Source organism: Pseudopodoces humilis, chromosome 7 (assembly GCF_049639895.1).
Source record: "Pseudopodoces humilis isolate 2021_Gansu_Grassland_sample_001 chromosome 7, ASM4963989v1, whole genome shotgun sequence".
In the NCBI taxonomy this organism is placed as follows: domain Eukaryota; kingdom Metazoa; phylum Chordata; class Aves; order Passeriformes; family Paridae; genus Pseudopodoces; species Pseudopodoces humilis.
In genome coordinates, this window is record NC_142206.1 from 46,640,099 (window position 1) to 46,659,936 (window position 19,838).

At 36.7% G+C, this 19,838-nt stretch overlaps 1 protein-coding gene across 4 annotated transcripts in view; it reads right to left on the reverse strand.

The window, feature by feature from the left end:
- The window catches only part of TTC7B (tetratricopeptide repeat domain 7B), a 121,634-nt gene that overhangs the window by 90,724 nt on the left and 11,072 nt on the right, over window positions 1–19,838 (reverse strand). For 3 of the 4 annotated variants that reach the window (XM_005520193.2, XM_014249778.2, XM_014249777.2), the window contains exons 2-3: window positions 13,630–13,775; window positions 12,657–12,825 (exon numbers count right to left, since the gene is read on the reverse strand). In XM_005520193.2, coding sequence (XP_005520250.1) covers window positions 12,657–12,825; window positions 13,630–13,775 — 315 coding nt within the window. Of the gene's footprint in view, window positions 1–12,656; window positions 12,826–13,629; window positions 13,776–14,384; window positions 14,404–19,838 lie in introns of those variants that run through there. The other variant, XM_088057515.1, reaches the window with a different exon arrangement.

Consider the following 19,838-nt stretch of genomic DNA (forward strand, 5'->3'; position numbering starts at 1 on the left):
TTTAGAAGGGGTAGTTTAGAAGGCCTCTCATCAAGGCCATGTAAGTCTTTTCTGCTCAGGATTTGAGGTGCTTCAAAGCAAAAAAAAAAAAAAGAAAAAATCTTCGCTTTTCTCAAAAATCCAACAACTCTTACTGATCAATACTAACTCCTGAACAAGTCATTTCTACTGCTTCTATTTTCAAGATAATTAAAGTGCTGGAAAGGACCTTGAGAATATAAATCCATTTATCTGGTGGAGGAATCAACTAACCCCTGACACTTGTCTAACCTGTTCTTAAAAGCTTCTGACAATAGGGATGCCCTGACGTTCATATGCAAATTACCATAGACCTCAGCTATTCTCACAAATAGTACTTTTTCCTAGTTCTTAAATCTCCCTTTCTAGATTAATTACTTCGATTCATCCTCACAGAGGGGTTATGCTGTTCTTCACAAAGCACTGCAAGTTAGAGCATAGTGCCAATAACGCCAAGGTTGCGGTTTGATCCCCCTACGGGCTACTCATGTACAAGTTGGACTCCATGATCCTTCTGGGCCCTTCCAACTCAGAATATTCTTTGATTCATCTAGAGAGAGAGAGAGACAGGCTCTCAACAAAAAATGTCAATTCTCACCAATTTCTCTTTTCATGCTTCCTTGACAGCTAATCATTTTTATCTCCTCTGGACAGTCTCCAACTAGTCACCTCTACCTTGACTCACTGGGCCAAAATGGGATGCACGGCTTCACTTGGAGGCCTTAACAGCACTGAGCAGAGAAGATTAAACACTTCCTGGTTTTCATAAGGGATACTTTTTTTAAAAGTATTAAAAATCAGCTGAACTTTAGAGCCTTCCCTTACATATTAGAAAATCAAAATCCATTTATGATCTGCAATAGACCACCAGCTCATATCCTTCAAGCCAACTATTTCACCTTATATTTATTTGAATAATTAATTGCATTTGAGGTAGCATTTTCCACATGTTAAGAGATTTATTTCAGGTCATTCTTCCAGCTTATCAGCAGTAAATCCTAGTCCTAAAGTGCCTTCAACTGCTCCCACATTAATATAATCCACAATTTAAATCACTGTACTCTCTAGTCATCATTGGAAATTTTGAGAATCCATTGCTGGAGGAACTAAAAACAAAAAACAACAACAAAACACATAATTATATATTGGCCATATGTGTGTAGAATCCCAAGTAGTACAAATCCAGTTTGGAGAACAGTTTATCAAAGTATTTCTGTCAATTGATACTGTATAGTCAGTATAGTATGTTTCATTACAATTACACAAAGAAACCCAAAAACAACTTGGGAAGACACAGCTACATAACCTAGAGTTTATTTCTTGATAAACTCAGAACTGTGAAATATCTGTGGCCTCCAGATTATTTCAGAACATCTATTAAATTTCAATCTCTGTAAAAGTGTAGCTTTTATGTATAAAACAAATCGAGCCAGATTTCTGGCTTGAGAAGATGCCTTAAGTCTGTATCACAGTTTGTTGGTGGTACAATCCACCCTTTTACCAGTACAAACAACACATATCTTACAGCTTTATGTGCTATACATCCAGTTAACACAAAATCCTGAATCCAGTGCTAAGACTCCTCCTAAAGACAAAGTAACATCCAACATACTTTTTGAAAAAACTACATGTTCCTAGAGCACAAAAAATATACAAATGGTCTGTCTCTTAAAAACCCACTAAACTTGAGTATAATAGACACTGGGTGTTTCTGACATGCTATAGTTTTCACCTAGCATACCTCTAAAAGATAACTATATTTGCAAATAGTCTACAATAGCCAAGTAATCTGCTTTTTTTCAATTTTTCAATCAAATCACAAACCAAGAAATTTGGATTGGATTCAACACATCCAAGAAAATTTTTTGTTCCAGTAAGTTGCAGACCCCAAAGCAGCAAGGCTTAACTTCAGAAAAAAGTCAGGTCTCCTTGTACTGCAGTAGGTTTGAAAAGACCCTCTGAAAAGAAGATCTAAATGTAAGATGTTCTATACAGTGGATACTGGATAGAAAGTTTTCAGTGTCATACATGAATACCTTCAAGAGGTGACTAAAGAATACAATAAATGTGTTGCAATAAACACATCAAATGACTGAAAGCACCAGTAATTTGTAATTTGTGTGTGGATCACTCCTCCCCATTCCTTCTCTCCCATGCTATGACATCCAAAGCCCCCGAGTAATCATCTCCTACATGAAGCATATTACTCTATTTGTAGTTCTGACTCAGATTTATTCTTTCTATTTTTACAGTTTATGGCCATAACTATAATATTTATATCTGAAAAACTCACTAAAAGGACATTTTCTTATTTTAGCTGAGAATTTTCATTTTGATACAAAAACACCTGTGTTCAGCCAGAAATTTTAGGCAATGCAGCAGGGACATACTAAATTTTAAGTGTTCTTTGATGAAGTGCAGAATACTACTTCTTAGAGAAATGCTACTATATAACTATTATTCACTTTTTTTTGGTATGTTTATGAAATTTTATATATTTAAGCATGTGATGCTTTGGAGAAGGAAGTTTATTTGGAGATCTATTCTGAAATGACCACTTAAAAGAATGGTTTGCATGCTGTATTTGTTTTGATGACACAAGTAAAAATTGTATTCTAATGCTGTATTCAAAATGAAAACTTATCAACTAGAGGATAAGCCTTTAATAAATTATGCTTTTCATAATTATGATTTTGTTAAAACAAGTCACTCCAGACTGCTCATTTAACTTTTTTCTTAAATGAAAATTTAGATTAAATTTAATAATGTATTAAACTATATAAAAGTACTATTTAATTTTAAAAAGGTAAAAAGGTATACACCTTTTTAAAGCAACTCAGCAATGGTAATTCCAAAGTATACTGCCCACTTCCTTATAAGAATACTGAGAGATGATAAGAAGTTAATTAAAATACGGATCATTATATTAGGCCCTCAATAATAAGAACAAGTACATGGTAACATATAGAATAAAGAAACACATGAAGTTCAAAAAAACACATATCACCCTAAATTATCTGCTGAAGACTTGTCATAGAATCAGAATCAGTTCTCCCCTTTGTGATTCTTCCCACACCTGCCAGGCAGGAATCTGCCATTCTCCCCCAAAAGGGTAGGAATTTCTTTAGCTGTTTATACACTGCTTAGAAATATTTGGAAATAAAATACAGGCTATTGCTATAAAACGTTACTGTATTTGTTGTAAAGGCCATAGCTATTGCTCTATTTAACTTTTGATTATTTAATTTTATTCTGCATTCAAGAGTATCATGACAACTGGTATCACAAGTTGACTTTGATATTCAAGGCTTTTAAGTTCAAGCCCATCCAGTTAAAATCATCTTCAGATAAAAGCTTCCAACACATTGGGTCTTAATTTGTTTTAATTTGGGAAGTCACTTATCTCATACATATCTAGTACTGATATCAAGCAAGACGACTCCTGAGGGAAAAGAAAGTGAGAAGCAGTGAAACAAATACGAGTCCATACTAATTAAGTTTACATGTTTTGCCAGGTAACTCTAAAATTTCTTGTCAAAAGAGCAGAAGAACAATAAACAGCATTTGGACAACAAAAGAATATTCCTGATATTTAAATTATATGGTAACTTGCAGGTCTTCCTTAAATTTTCAAAAAGTTGACCATATTTTGTAAAATATTCAGAAAGCAAACAGTAGAGAGTTTCATCACTTGGAATAAGGCATTCTTGTGTCTATAGTCTCAAATCAGTGGCCAAGGTTACATCAAGTAAACATTTTTACAAATAGAAGACCAGACAAGCTCTACCACTACATTTGCAGAAACTGACCGCTACCCATAAAAAAGGATGCCTCAGTAAGAAAAAGCAACAAACTGTTTTTAAGAAGTCCCCGCACAAATAGTTCATCACCCATTTTTATGTCAACAAAACCCCCAGACTTCAGTCCTGTAGGAAAACCAACTAAGCCACACTCCCATTTCCCCATACAGACTAAACCAAAAGTTACTCTAAAGTCAAAAGAGAATCCACAGCACAGTTCAGATCTTTACCAAGTGCCCTTACCACACAGACCTACTGAGATCATTAAAAAAAACCCCAACAAAACCACAAGGGTAAGGCCCATCACACTTATAGCACTGTATATCTGAGGATTATCCATGATCCCCAGCAGTACCTTGTCTGTATGAATTTTAGAGACCACAAATAATAATGGTTCCCATTGTTTATCTACTGTTTCCAGGAGACAAATCAAAGGACAGAGGAAAAACAGTGAACTACTGTTTTATACTTGAGTCAATAAACATGCTTTTTCAAGAGAGAGAGTTGCATCAATACATAAAGATTTCTAGGTTTGCTTCCTGTTTTCCTTACATAGGCATGTAAAACCCAATTGTATTTGAGTGTACGACACTTTGTCTTCCCTATATGATATGCAAAGTGTTGATATATGATATGGTAAGTGTTCCAAATGCTGTACACAAAAGCCCCCTTTCACCTCCTTCTGAAGAAACTTCATGTTTAGCATATTGTTATTGCTATCAAGGAACTCCCACAGTTTATTTCTGAACTTAGAACACACACTGCTAATCTCACTGAAGGGAAGGACTAATTAAGTCCTCAATCAAATATTTTTCTTGCTTGCAGAGAATTTTTTTATAGATTTTTTTAGAAAGCAAAGCATGGGGATTTTTTTATCTTCAATTCCCTACTGATATTTGCCAAGTAATTATTAAAAAGGAAAAGAGAAACAGAATAAAGAGTAAGCAAATACATTTATAATAAACTACCTTTTACTTTTACAGTAACTCCAGATACACTGTAGGGATAGCATATTGTCTATTGGCTTAGACAATTTAAGGAAACAAAAGTAATTTCTCTGATTTTTAAAGTACTTTTTACTGCCCATCTCATTATGCCAAGACTGGAGGGAAAAAGTCTCCAACAACTGTCAGAATGCAAGGTCTCCTATTTTATGGCTTTCCAGAAAAGGCACCAGGAAAAAGGCCAATAGCTCCTTCTCTTAGCACACTTGATTTTAAGAGAAGCTCCTCTGGCTGCCCATTCTTTTAAACACAGACTACTTGCAGAGAATTAAATTCCATTCTAGACTAAACACAGAATAACATAAGCACAACTTTTCAGGCACAACAGAGAATTTTATCACACTCAAACTGCAATGTCATTTCATTACTACAGCATTTCTAATACTATAGTTATGCTAGTGCTTCTAAGAGTATTGAAGTTTATCAGAGTTAAAAAGAGAGAAAAAACAGAAATACTCACCTCTTTTTGTGAATTGAATACCTACTTATTACTCCAAGCAGGCAATAAAACCATAACAATATTTTGGGATTTCTTTTAACATCATCTGAGACAACTGTTGTGAAACAACTGGTCACACTTTTCCTGTTAATGTAACGCATTCCAGTCTTCCCATTTTCTCAAGAAACAGACTTTTACCATACCTTTTAAATAGAAGAGTATTTTTCTGCAAGCACATTTGTTTCTTAATAACCATGTGCCAACCAATTCTTGCTACAGTATAGCCCTTTAACAGGTCAGCATCTTATGGTGGGACTGAAAAAGTTTAAACTAGAGACAAAAGGTGTAAAAAGGAATGGTTATTGTTGCGCATCCTGGAGTGAGTGAACATCTCTCTGCTGAACACTCCCCCAAAGCAGAAATGCTGCACACCAGTATATGAATGGGCATCAAGGAAGCTATTTGCTCTGGGGAAATGATATTATTTAACTGTGGAATTTACACTGTTCTGCTGTAAAGTGTCAGAATTGCTCCTACAAGCACCTCTAAGGAAAAAAGGACAAAGCCCCACTATGATACCTGTTCTTCCTGTTGCATGAAAAAAAAGGCCAAAATCACTACTTTTTAACTGGAGTTCAACATTTTTAATCTCTCTTCACTCTGACAAATGAAGGATCCTGAAGAAATTCTAAACATTTGGGAGAAAGTAAGAATAAGACACCACCAAACTGCTCAAGTCCTGAAGAGTTCTATTTTAATAAGAAACATAGCATTCTCATTCAGAGTTTAACTTTCAAATAAGAGAGCTAAAAGCAGTACTGAGGAAAGCAGGACAAATGCCTGGGTTCCTCCCAGTCCCTGTTTCCAGCAGGGCAGATGTCATAAATGTAGTCTGGTGAAAGAAAAGTTTTAATGGAGAAAATTTGAACTCCCTATGGCACAGGCCTCCTAGCCATGATCTACAAAATGCTCACTGACAGTCTGCAAAATTTGCACAGCAAGACAGGAGGAGAGAGGGAACCTGAGTTCTTGACCCATTGTCTAATGAGTCTAGAGATCCCCAGCATAATTACTAAAGCAGCTTTCATTTAGCATTCTTCCATGAAGGGTTGCTTGGTGTCTGCTGACACAGGCTAGCAGTGCACAAGATCCCATTACAATCGCATATGATTAAAGTTAAGTGCGGCATCTTTTCCTAACTGCAAAGTAGCAATCCACATGCACCTGACACTGCCACTGAACCTAATGAGTATTTCCATGTTTCTGTAAACAGAACTAATTAATAGCCAATCATTTAACTTGGTAAATGCAACATTAAATTTGAATATGGGTCAACAGCAGTAAAGACAGCCCCACCTTTGTCAACATACATCATCTAAATGTAAACACAGTTATTCAAATGAAGATGTAAAATGACCCGCAGCAATGAGACTAGAATTCTGTAATGTCACAATATGACTTATAAAACAACATCCCTCACACACTCACCAAGAATTCATTACTGTAATGCAACAGTTATCTTGACAGATACCTGAAATAATCTATGAACCTATACACTGTGTTAATTATAAACACATTTTCTTTACTAAAATCAAATTTACAAAGTTGCAGACTTTAAGAAATGTCAGACCTGTAAATTGCTATGTTCCTCTATATGCACTTTTAGAAAGGGTTACTAATTTGTAATGCCAAGTATTATAAATTTGTTTTTTCAATTACATCTCTTGACTTAGGCAGTAGTATCAGAATTATGTTACCTAAAATTTCAATAAGTTTATTTCCTAGTTAAAGAAATATTTTCTATTTCAGAGTTCCTGACAAGTTGCTCCTCCCCAAAATAACACCTCAATATCTCACTGTGCATGCATTTCATCTCTGCTTCCATAAGCAAACAGAATTGCTTAGAAACATAAGAGATACTGCCTGCACAGTATTTGAATTATGCCTATGCATGCTTTCCAGTATATTACCTCATTCATATACTGCTGAAAACTTGCAGGAACTTAATTGTTCTGTTGCCAGAGGCCACAACCCTAGGGGATTATCAGCTTCAGTCAATATTAAAATGGATTATAAATACATGTTTCTGTATGGCAACAGCACATAAAATTTTTTTTCTGATTGGTCTTGTAAGAGAAGGAAGTAGGAAAAGTTGGAGCTAGTAACACAAGCTTAACACAAAAAAACATACTCTTTACTTCTTCATGGATTCATAACTTGTCTTATTTCAATTCTTCATGAACTTAAGATCCTCCTCAATCTCAGCACTGATCTAGTGGTGAAAATAAACAAATAGACCCTAAAGAGGTAAACTTAACCTTTTGAACAAGGGAAACTTCTCTGCCTATCAGAAAGCAGTCCTTCCTATGAGGATGCTTAGATAGCAAGTATTTAATAAATCCAGAAATGTACAAAACACCTCTACATTTTACTTTGAGCCAAGACTTGTCACCACAATCTCAAGACCATCCTTCCTTCCTCCTCTCCTTGCCTAGCCTCATTTCTTAGCTTTGCTCTAATACACAAGTTATATTTGTGGCAAAAGAAAAACAAAATCTGCTTTTTTCTGTACTGCTCCTTAAAATTTCATATTAAAGGTATGACATGCTCCTGTGACCAACAGGCAACAGCTTCAGGGAGCCAGCTCCAGCAATTTCATACATCTGCTCTCAGGCTAACACATTGCCACAACAGTCATGTAAACCTGCCCATCTCCTCAGCAATGTCATTCTCTTACGCCTATTTTTCTCTTCCTCATTGCACCCTCTTGAAACAAGCTGGCAACTCCAACCATAGGCATTTTGCTACAGAAAATTGTTTTATTGGATGCTTCTCCTCTGCTTATGTGTCAAATGAATTTACAAGCAGATGGGGGAAAAGATAATCAACAGATCCAAATAAGTATTCTCATGTTTTTGCAAATACTAAGTGGTCCATTGGTTTGAAAACTCCATCCCCTCAATTTATGTTTTATATTATATTTTAAAAATGTCCCACTGCATGTCTTCAAGTAAGTCTTTGAATTTTAAAAAAATATGTATTTAATACAACAACTATGATTTTATTAACACTCTATCCCACACAACACCTTCTATATACCCATACAGAATCATTACTCAGAAGCACAGCATCAAAATTAGCTCCTTCCTTAAAGAAAACACTAGGTGTAATCAGATCTGCATTCTGTGGGCATACACACAAAAGCATCAGTGTAAGCTCAAAAAGGTCCATGAAGTTAACTACATAAAAGAAAATCATCTTCTACAACTCTGTTTTTAACATTAATTTGAGGAAAAGTGTGAAGAAAGGCAGGAAAACACTGGAATTGTACTAACCAAGTTTCTGAGGCTTTGCTTCCTGCATTCACACAGTTAGTCTGCTCCCTGTTGTTTAATGGACACAGCAGCAGATACCTTTCATCAGATCATCCTACATCTTCTTCGAGTCAGGATAAAGCACAAGACATCACTACTAGAAGTTACTTTTGTTGCCAAAAGCCAGGAAAAAATTAAAACGAAATAACTTGTCCATGAGCTATTCAGTCTGATAAAACACAGCTGTCTCTTTATCACCACGCTAAGAATTTTGTACACTTTCCCTAGGAGGAGCAACAGAAAGGAACCACTTTCCAGCACTTCTTGGGCACTGAGAGCCTGTGATTCCTCCACACACCAGAGGCTGGCAAAGAGCCACATGTAATGGAAATAGAAAATATTTCAAAAAGTAAGTTGATAGATTTTCTTAAAATTTTGCTGAAATTTTACAATGTTGCATTTTGACAAAACTAGCAAGAAACTTTCTTTGGAAGAGCTGAAGCAGCGTTTCACTAACTAGATATTTCCAGGAAAATAAAAACAATCATTTTACTTGCTGGTTTTGAGAGTCTTTGAATCCTTGGCTTGACTTACTATCATTCCATATTATGCCTCTTCCTTCTCATATATAGTCTTCTAAATATGCTGTCCTCAAAGCTGTAAGCAGCATAAAAATTTAAAAGCATTCTTTTAAAGATACATATATAAGCATTTAACACATTTATGTAATAAAAATATGAGGACCCCCTTCATGAGTGCACCACAGGCAGTATTAGATGGCTTAGTTCTTTGGTTTTCCCTTCCATGTTCTAACTCCATTTTTTCTCCCCACCATTATCACTACTGCTGTTCCTCTTCCCCTTCTTTTTAGCTGTCAGGAGATAAAACTCCAGCAAAATTTAGCTTGAAGCTGACCCTGAATCCATTTTGTACTTTGTTGCATCCATATACAGATACAGACCCTTCCTTTGCTGTGAAGAACAGAGAGACATATTTTGTATGTTCCATGTGCAGGAGTAAGATGAGGCATCTGGAAAGCAGGTCATTTCCAAGGGCTTGTTGTGAGCTGTGGAACTGTCTATGGCTACAGTGCAACACGCTCATACAAGTACCCTGTACAACTGTAGGAGAAGAAACATGTCAACTCATGTATCCCTCTCAACCTATCACCTCTGCGGTTACAGAATCGTACAGTTCTCACAGAGAAAAGGTAAGTAAATGGAGGTGGTCCCAATTTAAATAATGAAAAAAAAATTTAAGGCAATTAGAAACTACCATTAGTTAGATGCACTCTGCCTTTCTCAGTGATAAGAACATCAGTGTTTGACCACTTCACAATAGTGTACAAGACTGAAAATCCACTGGAAGTGGATAGAAACAGGGAAATTTTAGCAGGTATCTTTCACTGCCTCTGCATGGTGCAGCATTAAATGGTGCAACTGGGCCAATGCTTGCAAACAGGCATGAACACTCACTGCTTAACAACTTGGTGCTATGACTGCCAAAGAAATAAAATCGAAATACTCTGAAGAGTTTTATCTTTATATAATCCAGTTATCCCTGAACATACAAGCAGAAATAAAAATCCCAGTGAAGCACAAAATCTCTGTAAGAATAACTTGTATTTAGTTGGGTAATACTTACAAGCCTCAGCCACCTCTGAAGAGGCTCTGAATTCAGACTGTAAAGTTTACAGTCTTAAATTTAGTCTTAAAGTTACACTCTTAAAATGAGAAAGAAAAACATCGATCAGAAACAGAGGAAAGAGTGAGAATTAAATGTACACTACTGGGTAGAAACATATGCCATTTAGTTGTCAGCTGCTTTAAACCTGTCCAGACTTTGAATACTAAATTTAAGACTGCCGCCTCATTCTAGAACACACAGATTATATTCTTGCAATCCTCTACCATGAGAAGAAAGGATATTAAAATTTTAAATCTGAGAGAGTTGGGATTGCTCAGCCTGTAGAAGAGAAGGTTCTAGGCAGACCTTCAATCAACCTCCAGTACCTAAAGGGGCCTGCAAGAAAGCTGGAGGGACATTTTACAAGAGCATGTAAGGATAAGATAAGTGATGAAGGCTTTAAATTGAAAGGGGGCAGGTTTAGATTAGCTATCAGAAAGAAATTGTCTGCTGTGAGGCTGGTGAGGCACTGAAACTGGCTGCCCAGAGAAGCTGTGGATGCCCCATCCCTGCAAGTGTTCATAACCAGGTTGGATGGGGCTCTGAGCAACCTGGTCCAGTAGAAGGTGTCCCTGCCCAGAGCAGGGCACTTGGAATGAGATGATCTTTAAGGTCCCTTCCAACCCAAACCGTCCTATGATTTCATTCAAACAGGAAACACTATAGAAAAACAGATGTTCCTGAACATGAAACAACAAACAAGCCTCAATAGTTTGCTCAGGTAAACTGGTAGCCAGCCACTGAATAGAACTGACAAAAGTAATGAAGTCCCATCAAGACAAATCAGGCCTCATATGACAGATTTCAATGTTTTAAGAATAAAAATTGAAATCAGAAGAAAAGAACCCCACACATCTAGACAGAAAATATGCTGGGTTTCTGTTCTCTTTTTTTTTAAAAAATAATTCTGAACCTACAAAACATTCCAAAGAAAAAGTATGTTTTTCTTTTTTCTAATACATTATGTTTGAATTAAGTAAAATTAATAATACTAATTTTAATGTGCATAAATGTGCAAAATTTATGCCACTGTGGTTTCAACTGTTTTATATCCTTATGAGGCCAAATAAAACAGAGCTAGAAGAGTTGAGCTCCAGGAAAAGATTAAATTAAATTCCTTGGAGATAGAAACAAATTTAGGTTCTTGAAGTTGATCAAGTCCATGGAAAGAACCTGACAAATTCAACTGACATCCTCATAAATTTAAAAAATAAAACAAAAAGAACAGCCAAAATCCACAAACCTGAGTGCAAGTGTACCCAAAGCAGACACTGCTCTAAAGCCCACTGAGATGCTGTTTGAGAAAACTGAGCAGATTTATATCATATATAAGAATTCCCCCCAAATTCCCACTTCCCACTTCCTTCTAAATAGTGACCAGACTTATGAAGCATCCTTTTGTCTCCACTAAAAGTTAGTTCCCTAATTTCCTTGACATCTCTATAGCATATGATTTATGCTTGTCTAACATTTTCTGGAGGACTGTGTTGGTGGAAAAGAGTCACTCTCTTCCAAGACTAACATTAGGAACAATCCTTGATCAATTGTCAGTCAAAGCCATATAAGTCTCTCACAATTCTTTTGCTGCTTTTGACACTCTTCTTGCCATAACAAAAAGTGCATATGCAACCAAACCCATGCTTAAACACAGCAGACCAAAGCAAGCATTTCACTCAGTAAATTCTAGTAAACCCTCGTCATACAAACTGCCATTTTCCCCAACACACTGACCAGCCCTAAGTCTATTAGAGTTTTCTAAACTGAAGTGGCACTGCCACCTTAAGACACAAGGCCAGCATTACAATTTTTAATATACTAGAATAGCAAAGAAGAAAACGTTTTTTAATTATCTTCACATTCTGATTTTTTTAAAAAACTCTATTCATATTAAAAAAATTTAAAAGTAGAAGTGCACAACTGATGCATTGCTTTAATTCAGTTATCATGTCATGCAACCTAGCTTAGGCTGAGCATTTTAACATTCAGTAAAAGGCATTACAATGAATCAGAGTTCTCCATTCTGCCCACAGCCACCACAAAACTACACTGCACTTTGTAAACCTTAACTTTCAGCAGCAGTGATAATACTTCTACTAACTAGCCACAGTTACTGTGACATTTGTATATGGAAGGACTTTTAAATACACACACTCAAAAAATTTGATGAGGTGACATCACAGTTAGAATATTGATTGAGGTAAAAGTCTTGTCAACCGATCACAAACTCAGAATAATTTAAAGGACCCAAACCATCCTCTTATTTTATCTATGAATATGGCACTCCACTGCTGTGTAGATGACATTCAAACCAAAAATTCCTTCATCTTAGGACAGGATATAAATTAACCTTTAAAAAACTATTTCCACATTATGATACTGGAAAGAGAAATCTTACCTTTCGTAGAATATGCTTCAGCAATCATCCGTAGCCGATACGGTGGCACTGCAGTCAGCTGAAAATCATCAAAACCAATTCTGGTATATGTGTTCAGGGCTTCCTTGTAACTACCTTCCACATAGTTTAATTTGGCCATTATTAGGTTAGCCTCTTGTAGGAATTCTGACTATAAAGAAGAGAAACAAAAAAGGGTTTTCCCTGAGAAAACACAACTAATTCTTTGTGATAATTATTAGGTATGTTTTCTGTCACCCTCAGAATATGCATCCTAACTGGAACAAATGAACAAAATCCTGTCTTGTGTAACATTTGAGAAGCTTGAAATAGGGGGAAATTCACTAAATCTCATTCCAGCAAGCTAATGAAAAGCATTACCAGTCATTTTAGATGTTCACATACTTATTTACATGTGTACCAGAAATACCTCTCAGTTGGAAACCAGCTCTGCCAGGTGATAAAACTATTTAAAGGCAGCCTATCATTATAACTCCTCCAGTGACTTCTTTTTCTAACACCACAAGCACAGTTGAAAATAACATAGTATCAAAACTTAATGATATATGTTCCACAGCCTACATATTTAATTCACACCATTTCAAAGTATCAGGGCAGAATAAATGTCTTGAAAAAAGAACTAATGGAGGAATGAAGAGAGAAAATAAAGAGAAATTAATATCCCCAGAAGCCACTGAATATGAAATGTTACAGATGACTGTAAAATAATCTTCTTTTCATGTCTGAAAAGATGGATGTTGAGTACAGAAGAGGCAAGCTGATGTAGAGGTAGCTACAACAATAGTTAAGTAAAAGAAGGACCAGAATGGTTATTAACATTAGAATGTTCTGACAGAAAATGCTCACTTATATTAATCTCACTTTCAGAACCTGCAAATGTAATTTAAGGAACCCTTTCCTCAATACTTCAGCCAATTTCAACTTTTCTAATTCTTGGTCAGGCTGACTTACATACCTTGAGATTTCCTCTATCAAGTGCTGCTGTGAGATGTTTCTTGACCTCAGTCAGCTTTGGATGGGGGCCCTGGGGACTATCAAGAGTATTTTCCTTCAAAAATTGTTCTAGTTTGGACTCCCCAAGAAGAAGCTCTGCCATGTCATCTGTAAAAATAATAAACACAAGAAGTATTAGAAATAATTTTATTTCACTAACATTGCCTAAATTTTAAACACACACTAACCAAAGCAAACACAAACATTAAGCATTCAGGTTTATCATGTCATGTGATATTTTTACTTCCCAATTTTTCTTTTCCCTGCCTGATTCACTGTAGAATCATCTGCTGTGTTCTAAGATAAAATGAATTAAAACATTAACCTCAAGTCAGTATCATCCCCTTCTTCCTCAAAAAGCAGCATTTGATTCCAACACTTTATGTTGTTCTCTGAAGAGGAAAATATACCCACATCACCAAAAAGACTGCTTTCAAACATGAATACTGATATTGGATTAATTTATTTATTTGAAGTTACATGTCCCTCATTGTCTGTGATCACCATCCATATCTTCTCTGTAGATCTCCCTCAGACCTTTTTAAGGCTCCAGCCATCCCAAGTCTTCAGTGTGACAGTCCATTTCTCATCCCTCTCTCCCCATTTCTTATGGCTTACCACCACTTCTCAGACCTGAAGGTACAACGTAATACCAGGCTGCCCAGCAAAGCTGCACCCAGCACACATCTGAAATTCAAGAAACTGGTAATGCTCTACCTCACCCTTATCCAGGACCACTTGACCTCTTTTATTGAAATGTGTTGAGTTTTTCCTCTAGTCAGGAGAGTGCTGTGAAATTCATCACCCTTCTGGGACTTGAAAAGACCAAGACATGTCTTGCAAGCAATGTCTGAGCAGAACTAGAATGAGAAGGTTCTACGATAAATAAGACATATTTTGGTAATGCATGAGAAACCCATTGTTAGTTGCAGCAGGGAACAAGTGAGACTGTGAGGACTGAGCACATTTATGACTTAATGCGGCTTACAGAGTCTATTCTGTGTTTAGGAAACAAACAAGGATAACATATTATATCAGAGTACAGCAAAAAGCAGGGAAAGGGTCAGCAGATGTTGTCAGCATAAGCACCTGGAGGGACCAGCGCCAGGCTGTGAAATCCCTTGCCCACAGCCTCCATTGCTCCACTGCAGCAACAGCCACCAGCCCCAACAGCCACTGTCAGCTGCACTCCCCTAGGAAAAGGCCCAAGCCAGAAATCCCAGACTGCTTCCCACTCCAGCCACAGGCTTGTTTGAAGCAATTTACACTAGTTTTTCCATTCTTTCATTGAATCTGTTCAGCAAAAATGAAAACTAAAAGATATATCGATGTACTAAGTGAAGAAAAATAAAACACATACTTCAACATTAGGGAAGGCACAGGATTATACACAGAGCATTTTGAGCATTTCCACAGATTACAAAACCCCTCCAGATGATATTGCACAACATTTGACTGTTCTTCTAGAAATTTTTAGCTTGTTGTCTACTCAACATTTCCCTTGTTGCAATTTTTGTCCATTGACTCCGACCACTGTCTCCATACAGTCAGTCACTTCTAATCAAAAGCTGTCTGGTTGGTTTGTCCTTGATAAACCCATGTCAACTGATCCCAACCACCTCCTTATCCTACCAGCACATACTTCCTAATCTTCTCAGAGCCTAATGTTAGCCCTGATCAGCCTCCAGTCCCTGGACCCTCCTTGCAAATGGACGTATGCAGCTTTTTCTAGTCACCAAGAATCATTCTGCATCACAAGGACCTTCAAAAAAGTGTCCATGCAATGGCCATGGCCAGCTCTTTCACACTGACACAATCCACCAGGCTCTCAGAGGCTTGCATTCCCCTTTGCACAACACAGTAGGGCATAATGCTTCATTTCATCATTTAATGATTTCCATCTAATAGAGTTATTTCCATCAATATCAACATATTTTATGCAAGCTCTGATACATACACTAAAAAGCATAAATGGTACAGACAATTGTAGGTGCAATAAGTAAACTTTCCAAAACAACCAAAATGCCACAATGATTTTTTTTTAATTTCTAAAGATACTCAGTATCTATTTTGGTACAGTCTGTTTTCTGCTTATTCTTTCTTTTCCTTCAAACAGAAACCATAGCAATTTCGCTCTGAGAATCAGGCCTTTCGATATTGTTTCCACAATTTCTAGCCACTTTCCCAGGAAAGTAACTATAAACATAGGTGTTTATACATTCCATTAAAGATATGCCCTTTGATGGATGTTTTTCACAGCCAGTGTGGTTGGGAAGGTGGTAACCTGACTATCCAATCCCTGGTCATTGTCGAAAACCTATAAATACTGAAAGAACAAATAAACATTCTTCTTTCATCACACTTCAACCTGTGTCTGTGTCCAACAGACACATTTCATGTCCAACAATAACATAGCATAATTGATAAAAATCAACAGCTCGTGTAGCTTCAGCTTCAAGCTGCAAACTAAACAAGAATTTAGAGTGATCACATCTAAACAAGGTATTTCAGCCTAAATCTCCTTTGTAAGACTTACTCCAAATCCCACATCTCATTACCATAGCCACAGTACTATTACAAACAAATAGAAAAATCAGTTATTATGACCAACATTACACTGCTCAAAGATAGCTTTAGCATAACACTCTGGAAGACTTCACTTTCAGCAATTATTCCATCTCTCTGGAAATCAGACTTTAAACTGCATGCACAGAAAAGGCACTTGATTTTGTACACCAAGGCAGGTTCATTTCGTTCAAGGAGTTTAACATGGGCTGTGTGAAAGGCTCTCAAGAGATCAGAAGCCTGCTCCAAACTTGCAATACTGAACTTCAGTTCACTGTATGTTAATTGCCTTTCAAAGACTCGGTCACTGGATGGTCCTTTCAGGACATGTATTTTACTCATAATATTCAGAAGACTCCAGAGTCTTTTCTGAGTTAACAATATTTAGAAGGGGCTTTAACAAACAGGAGTGGACCTTGAAACTAATACTTTAGGTCAGCATGGTAATATCCCACTTGGGAGAAGAACAATGAAAATTAATTTTGCTAATTGTATTTTTAAAGCTAAGCAGCAACTTTAAAAAAGGGTGAATATATGTCATACTGGTTACTTTATCTTTTAAGGGATTTGCAAGTTGTTACTTTGGTTTTGATGAGTACAAATCAGAGAGAAAATATTTAATTTAACAAGTAACATTTCTTTCCTTTTATTCAGTTTAATGCTTCACTGAGCAAACACCATTTCCAAAGAAGGTTGAGGAAACAAGATTGTCAAACACAGCAAGGAATCTAAATGACACTCTAAAATAAGAGCTTTGGTTCAGGAGCTGAAATACCACCAAGGCTGTTTACAATGAAAAGAGTGAGGTCTCCCATTGACATTCTTTAACACTTCAAATAGCAGAACTTCAGAAGTGCCAAAGAAAAGATTATTATATGTATCTTTCCCTCACATATGCAACCCTTCAAGTAGGTCCTAAAAATGGTTCTGGTCCACACTCTTGTAACAAGCATTTCTTTAATTAAGTTAAATACAGTAGATCTATCTCTATGGAAAAAGAGGTAAGAACTGTACTGTTGAGGTAAGAACAGCTATACAACAGCACCAGCTGCCAGATATGTTTTGTTTATATAAACTGCAAAATTGTCAAGGAAGCATGTGAAACAACTAGTTTGGATTCTTACAACACATGAGCCAAAGAACAGGTCAGACACCAAATAAAAAGAAAATAAACCTCTCACTACTGGGTATGAAAATACATACCTTGAGGCATGAGGATTTGTAAAACAAAGTGGTGAAATAATTTCTATTACTAATGGGGAAAAGTAACCAAACAACACCACTGGCACATGCAAGAGCAAAGTGTAGCCATATCAACTGCACCACAGAAAAGGAAGGCTAGATTTAGAAGACCCAATTCTCACCCACTTGTGGGGCAGTAATAGAATGAGACAGGGAGAGACACAGTTCTAGCACTCTGCAGAAAGTTTGTAAGATTATTCCTCTCGTATACACAGTAGAATTTCTCACACTGGTGAAAGGAAGAGAAGAGAAAGAAGCCACCTCTGGAAAATTTAATTTATCTTCTCTCTCCCTTCCCTCTCTCATCTTCCCCCCTTCACCCTAAGATAAGTTTCACCTCTCTAATAATGACTTGAAAACTTTAGAAATTTGATGTTTCTAAAGACAGGACACAAGCAAGAACAAAGCCTTAAGTTCAAGCTGGCACATACTCCAAAATTATCCAGGCAACTTAACATGAGACTCAAAACAATCTACAGGACCCAGGTATTTTGTTCCCATCCTTGATGCAGGTCAGAGAAGCAAATGATCCACACAGTGGCTAGAGACAGTCACAGTGCAGCAACATGTATTTCCCATACCTCCCTTCAAAGGAAAGGTGGGAGAGGAGAAAATAGCAGCTGCAACTTACACACAGATCTGACCCAGCAGCAAAACAAAAGCTGCTCTTCTAGGTCATTCATACACAGCACAGCTCACCCTTTCCCTGATCTACAGCCACTGCTGTAAATCATGAGACACAGCACCGTGAGAGAGGCAGGGGGAGAGTTACTGTCAGACTGGCTTTCATCACAGAAGTGCTGCACTGGTGCAGCTGCTGTTGACACTTGAAAACAACAGGTCACAGACTGCAAACCATAAAAGCCACAGCAAAGCAGAATTTTCTTACGTACTGAGTCACTAATCTACTAAGTCAATCAGGGCCTGATATCAGCAAGAAACTTTTAAATCAAATTATTACTGAGTGAGTATTTTATTAACAAAGCATTGGCTTTATGTGTGTCGACCATTCTGCACCAGTAAGAACAACATTCAGTGGTGCTTGTAACAAAATTCCAATTACATGGACATTTCTAAAGGAAACCATTTATGAAGCCATAGCTCTAGCAGAATTTTTCATTAGTTATAGCTATCCCTTAAGACATCCTGAAATAATATAAGAACTGTCTGAGAAGAAATTGCTTTTCATTTACTTCCAGCACAGTATGAGTGATCTAGACGATATTCTTCTATGAAACCTTTTATAGAGACAGGACTAAACAGTGTGAAGTTGATACCCTGAAGTTTAGTATTCCTTCAGCCAGTCTAAATAGATGTTTCAGAAGAAAAACTCTTTAACAACAGTTTCAATACCATGAAAACCAGTATCCCACTCTTAGAAAATTGACACGGTTATGGTTCAGTATAAAACTCTTGATTAAAGTAAAGACTCCCTCTTATTCACCTACTTCTCTGCTGAAGAATTCATCAGCAACAATTACTTGGCAGATTTAGGGGTTATTTGATGACTTGTATTTCAACTGCATTGCAGAACCATTTTAGAGAAGAACAGCCTAACTTGCCCATCCCTTTCTGCAGCATCACAGTATCACTGAAAAAATCCACCTGATTAATAGGATGTCCTCCATCTATAATCAAAGACAACTCTGAGCACCTTGGAACTCCAAGACAAACTTAGTTATTCTTTAGGTGCAAGTCCCATTTCTCTTAGCACACAAAGCAAAAACAAAAACTACAGACACTTCATGTAAACTGCTTTCTTTCAGCTTAGAGAAAGCTTACACATTTGTACAGAATGGCTTGAGAAGAGCCTTGTGTACATGACTATCTCTCTTTGCAATATGGATCAATATTAATCATCTTCAAAATAAGAATATAGGCTGGCATAAATAGGGGATAGGGAAAAACACATGATGATATGTCTTTGTAAAATAGTCTCCAAAAATATAATTATGAAAGCTGCTTTGCTACTTTATTTTTAATATATGTTTTTTGAAGCAAATTCTTCACCACAGTATCAGGATCTGAGGCAGTTACAGAAAAACAGAATTAAAATAGAGGATTAGTCTTCATTTATCCTTGGTCAAGAATGATGAAGATTACTTATAATGTTAATACTTACTTAGGTTAAAACCATGGTCTATCTTGAACCATCTACTGAATCACGTGCTAAAATACAGAATGGTCATCCTTCTGATGAATGCTACCACAACCTCCAGGCACTTGTGGAAGAACCCAGAGGTTATCAGCAGGCTGGGTGAGAGGAATATCTAGCTCTAAATTCCTTTCTAAAAGTAAGATTAGGGAGAAGGAGAGAGAAAGTAAAGAATGGCAACATTGCCGACAGCTAAAATAAAGCATAGC